Genomic DNA, 6248 nt, shown 5'->3' on the forward strand with positions numbered 1-6248 from the left:
CATATCCATCTCTTCCTTCCTCTCTTGCCCAAATGTAATTCTCACTATTTCTTTGCACATTCCAACTCTATGTCCATGTTTTAAGATAATTGTTCATCTTTCTTTTTGTAATACTATTAGCATCGTTTTATTTTCTATAATCTTCCTTTACTTGTCCCCCCCCCCTTCTACCCCCTCCCCCTCCCGATGTCCATCTCTCTCTAGGAGCGAAATGCGGAGGATGCAATTGAGGCATTGAAGGAATATGAACCAGAGATGGGAAAGGTGTACCGGCAGGACAGGAATGCCGTGCAGCGCATCAAGGCCAGGGAACTCGTTCCTGGAGACCTGGTGGAGGTGGCAGGTGGGGAAATGTGTGGCTTGGGGTGGTGGTGGTGGTGGAGAAAGTGTGTGAGGAGTTGGGGAGGGAAAATCATGAAGGTAATGATAAAAGGAATGGGGATGAAGATTATGAATGAAGATAGGAGAAAATGTGGAGCGTAGAAACAGGAATGAACTGTGGGGTGTAAGAAAAGAGAGACAGAAAAAGAAAGAATTCCTTTAACCAGCTGGGCACCATAAATTGAGGTTTTTACCTAGAACCATAGAACCTCAGAATTGTGGGTACACAACCTAAAGCACAGACAGAGAGATAGACAGAGATTGAGATAGACACTGACAGAATCAGACACACGCACGCACACACACAAAAAGGAAGAAGAATGTAAAATCAGAAACGAAGTTGTAGATTTACATGACGATGTAATAATTCTATTATTCATGGAAGGGTGACAGGATATTGGTCAGAATTAGGTGATAATGACATGCAAAAGATATAAAGAGAGTTATAATATTGGGAAGAAAGTGGGAATATACGAGGGAATACAAAGGATGGTAAATGAGAAAAATTAGTGAAAAATGTATAATTTCAATGGATATCTGGGGACCATCTGCTGGAGTCGTCGCATGAGGATTGAGACACAGCACGGATTCATAACTGATTAAACTAATTAGACAGTACCTTATTGGATGGGTGGGGGAGGTAGGGTGAAATTTAGCAAAATACGTGAAAGAAAAATTATGAAGGGTATAAGAGAGGGGTTCAGAGGGCAAGAAGAAGGATAGAATAGGGATGGAAGGGATGCAGAAGGAAGTGGAGGGGAGGGGAGGGGAGGGGACGGTGGAAAGCAGAGAAGGTGTGCAATTCTCCTCCTGCTTTTAACAAGTTTTTTTTTTCTTTCATTTGCCCCTCAGCTCCCCTTGCAAGGAATTGCTGAGTGTAGATGGTCTACCGTTACCAAGTTATCCCTTACACCTGTTGTTGCGTTGGTAGTTGAGAAGGGGTGACGGGCCATTAACTGGCAAGGTTGTTGGAGGATAAGAAAAAGATGGATGAGGATTTTTGAGAAGCGACATTTTGAAATAGATTAAATAAAAGGAGAGGCAAACAGAGAGGCAAAGTGGAAGAGAAATGGGTATACAAGAACGTGCTGGAAATGATGACGAAGCAAAGATTGGAGTGCATGACACGATAAATAAGGACGTGGAGAAAAAAAAAAAACATGAGGGCATGGAGAAATGAGAAACTACGTCACTGACAAAAAGAGGGACGTACGAAATGATGGACAAATTCATGGAACAGATAGAGCTGCTCATAATGGTCGATTTAACTATTTCCCCCAATTGGAATGGGGGAAATTATTGTGAAGTTAGAAAAATTGAAACAAAGAAATAAAGAATTTTGTTGAAGGAAATTGTTTCGTGTGTGTGTGTGTGTGTGTGTGTGTGTGTGTGTGTGTGTGTGTGTGTGTGTGTGTGTGTGTGTGTGTGTGTGTGTGTGTGTGTGTGTGTGTGTGTTCCTATTGAATTATATCTCCATTTTATGAGATATCACTCGACTGTGATAACTACATCTTCTTCTTGAAGGTTTAATTACCAAGCGTGACTTAATCTATATACATATTCTCAAGTGTTTGTATGTTACCCTTTCACAACCAAACTGTTTCACCTACAGACCCCAAATTTTGGGTGGAGGTACTTCAGAATCTCGGCAAGGTTTTAAGCTACAGCACGTTGGCCTTGACATTCGTTTTGAGGCCACCCCTCCCCCTACTCCACACTCCCCCTGCAGCTCCTGCTAGTAAAACACAAATCAATTACAAAGTGAAGTCAAAGTACTGCAAAAACTTTCGTGCAAATGTGTTTGAGGGAACACACTTCGAATTGGTATTTTAATTTTCCTCCTCAAAGTAATCCTGGAAATATTTAAACCTATAAAAATTAATCTTTGGATCCATATTCCCAAGAAAGAACAACTGGTAACCGGATCTACTGGAAGGCATTATTGAAACACAATCAAATTATTCCATCCATCCTGATATGGGAAATTGTCAAGGAGACTTACAAAGTCTACATATCATGATCCTGCAAGGATCTCAGGGGAACTTCAAATGTACAGAGGAATTTGTCAATTTACTTATTAATTATTTCTCGTTATACTACCTTTACTTACTAAATATGATATATTCCTTGTCACTGGGTTATAGAGCTTATGATCTCAGGGGTTGATGTGCGATCAAGCACTATTACATGGTAAACCACCTGAGGTTCTGAGGTGGATGCACATCACATGTGAAACATCATCTTTGGCTTTGAAGAGGAATTATAACAAAACTATGTCCAGTATTATACAGTAATATTATTAAATTAATCACTAAAGGATTGACTTTTCACACTTATAAGAACATTATAAGATGTAAACTGCTTATGTCTACAATGTCCATCTCCTTTCCTTTTTCTGCAGTTGGGGACAAAGCACCCGCAGACATCCGTCTCACACACATCAAGTCAACAACGATACGTGTAGATCAATCCATCCTCACTGGTGAGATGTGTCTGAAGATGGATCTACATGTTTATGTGTTCGTCTCATGACCCATTTGTTTTCTGATTCAGTTTGTGTGTTTGTTTCCTTTAATGCATGTGTTCAGGTAATGGTGTGTTTTGTGTCTCTATTGGAAGATTATTGGATGAGAAAGACTTGAGAATGGAAGTGGAGTTTTGTACAGGCAAGGACATAATGACATTAAATAAAATTAACGAAGCTTTAAAGAATAATCCACATCCAGATCTTCACCAAAATCGAATCAGTTCGTCCTTGTCACACACCCAACCTGTCCAAGTTTCGTCCAAATCCGTCCATAAATGTTTGAGATATCCTGCTCACAGACAGGGGTAAAAACATAACATACGTCCACCTTCGGTGATGGAGGTAAATATAATGTTCGACAGGGTGGTACAGAGATAGTACACTTACCTTTCACATTGTAAGTCTGTGACCTGACTATTCTGATAGTCAGGTCACAGACTTTGATTTCTTTCCTGACTATAAACTGTTGGATCAGTGTTTTGCAAGCAGGACATTCCATCACAAAGTGTGCATTATCCGCCGGGTGGACGTTAGGCTGTCTGACCCATTTGCTGGCATTAATTAGTGTACATAAATAATCCCAGTGTCTTTCGATGAAGAAGAGATGAGTTATTGCTTGCAAGCTAAACAAATCACAATTTCATGCCTTGACCTACAGGTGGCACTGCATCAGAGGATTCGGCATCACAACCGAAGCCTGAGAATATGGTGAACACCTGCTGGCCAAACTCGCACACAAACCAACTTATTTATTTATCATTTGATATTGAGCTGAATTTGTGACTCATTTAATACAACAGCAAGGAAGTCTTAAATGCATTATTTTGGGTATAGTTCAGTAATATCACATTAGCATGAGCAAAATGAAAATTCAAGGGGGCTTGCAGAATGGTCTTGACTTTAGAGGTACGCACATTCACCGGTGTTTCACAGGCAGGGTAATTCATCAATGTGTGTGCCGCGGTCCTTCGGATGGGCGTTAAACTGGACGATCCGTTTGCCAGCATCAGTTAGTGGATATAAAAGATTCTACGGTGTCCTCCCTTGAGCGAGCTATCGCCGGCACCAAGAACAAGTAACAAATTCCTGCCATAACCTTAGTCCTGGATAGCCAGTTCATGAAAGACTTGGACCAAGCTTTCCCTGGCCAAGCCCACAAGAACGTGGGAATAATTGTGGCCATTAAAGAAGATTAAATTCAAATGTTTTCGGTGAAACACAAGCCGAATATTGAAAAATTCACAATCACGATATGCATTAATTCTCAATCAATTTACTTTTTATTGTCTTTATACATTAAAAAATAAAAATAGGAATGCACGCCCTGAAGCTCACCTGGATTAGGAACAACATTTACTCCAACCCCTGAATTTTTTTGATTCCGTGAACAAACTTTAGTACATCACTGGTGATGAAGTTCAGAGAAGAGAACAAATACTTACTTTGGGGGTGATCAAAGCCCACACAGATCCCCCCAGACCCTGATTTTTTTTAATGCCATGAAGAAACTTTGGTACATCGCTGTTGATGAAGGTTGTGATGAAGTTTTTATCAAAATCGTGCGTGTAGTTTCGGAGAAGAGAGCAAACACCTATTTTCTTGGAGGGGTCAAACTCTTCCCCCCCCCACCCTCCACCACCACAGCTCCCCATACAACCTGTTTTTTTTAATGCTGTGCACAGACTTTGGTACATCACAGGTGATGAAAGTTGTGGTCAGTGAAGTTTCATCAAAATTGTATGTGAGTTTCAGGAAAGAGAGAAAATACCTAGTCTTTGGGGGATGGGGGGGGTGAACACCTATTCTTTGGTGGATGGGGGGTTAAACCCCCCCCCTCCCCGTCGAGCGCAGATTTTGCTGCGATCAATACACTTTCATTAGGCATTGCATATGAAGCTTATGGCCAAGTTTCATCAAAATTGTGTGTTTGGTTTGAGCAATAATGACTGAAGTGTTTACAGACTGACTGACACTGCTCGATCGCATAAACTCACCGTGATAAAGTCCAGGTGAGCTAAAAATGCACCATTGAAAAGCAAATGCTACTTCAATGAATTTTGCATGTTTTTGAGGAAGGCGGATATTTGTATATCTTATTCATATTTAGCTGAAATGCATGATGTCAAGCATTTCAAAACATCACCGAAATGCGAAGGACAGATCCAAACATTTCTCAACTTTAACGTACTGTATTTATGCCACCCGTTTTTAAAATTAAAATATCCTTCTTTTATCATGTTATCAAAAAGATCTTCACAAATATTTAGAATATTTTATTATTCTTCTTTGTCTTCAGCAAAAGTAACAACAGAGGAGAAATTTACAGGAAGCACAATACATTTCCTTACAGGTCCACAAATAGTGCACTTTAGGTTTGAAATGGATCATGTCCTCCTGAAAAGGTACACAAAAACAGTTTCTCCAGATATCTGATCATATTTACCTGTCTCTCTCTCTCTCTCTCCCTACCCTAGGAGAGTCTGTATCCATTATCAAACATACAGATGCGGTCCCTGATCCACGAGCTGTTAACCAGGACAAGAAAAACATGCTGTTTTCGGTAAATTTCTTCTTCACATAAATCAAGAGATAAATTGATTGATTCACAAATTTTTCTTCAAATTCATCAAACAAGTGAGGCCTAATCATGGGTGTTGATTGATGAACACACACACACACACACACACACACACACACACACACACACACACACACACACACACACACACACACACACACACACACACACACCTTTGCAAGAAGTCGGCTTGCACAGTGGTGTGTGAAAAAGTTTGTGAACCCTTCAGAATTTTCTGTATTTCTGCATAAATTTAAGCTAAATGTGATCATATCTTCATCCAAGTCCAAATAATATATAAAAAGAACCTGATTAAACAAATAGCACATAAAAAAAAACAAATCTACTTTTTCATTTATTTATTGAGCAAAATGATCCAACATTCAATTTCTTTGTCAGACAAAATATGTGAATCTTTGAATTCAGTAACTGGTGCCACCCACTGTAGCAGCAATAACTTCAACCAAATGTTTCCAGTAACTCATGATCAGTCCTGCACATCAACTTGGAGAACTTTTGGCCCATTCCTCCTTACAGAACTGCTTCAACTTGGAGATATTTGTGGCCTTTCTTGCATGAACTGTTCGCTTCAGGTTCTGCCACAACATTTCAATTGGGTTAAGGTCTGGACTTTGACTTGGCCATTTCAAAATGCAAAATCTCTTCTGCTTCAGCCATTTTGTTGGAGATTTACTTGTGCATTTAGGATCGTTGTGTGACTACATGACCCACTTTCTGTTAAGCTTCAGCTCACGGAGGGAT

At 40.0% G+C, this 6248-nt stretch overlaps 1 protein-coding gene across 1 annotated transcript in view; it reads left to right on the plus strand.

Moving 5' to 3' along the window:
- The window catches only part of LOC147034196 (sarcoplasmic/endoplasmic reticulum calcium ATPase 1-like), a 46675-nt gene that overhangs the window by 2193 nt on the left and 38234 nt on the right, over positions 1-6248 (plus strand). The window contains exons 5-7 of the mRNA XM_085878502.1: positions 205-343; positions 2783-2863; positions 5383-5468. Of these exons, the coding sequence (XP_085734628.1) occupies positions 205-343; positions 2783-2863; positions 5383-5468 (306 nt within the window). The remainder of the gene's footprint in view (positions 1-204; positions 344-2782; positions 2864-5382; positions 5469-6248) is intronic.

The sequence above is a fragment of the Eptatretus burgeri genome, chromosome 1, assembly GCF_056783735.1.
Source record: "Eptatretus burgeri isolate ZD-2024b chromosome 1, Ebu_testis_v1, whole genome shotgun sequence".
Classification (NCBI taxonomy): Eukaryota; Metazoa; Chordata; class Myxini; order Myxiniformes; family Myxinidae; genus Eptatretus; species Eptatretus burgeri.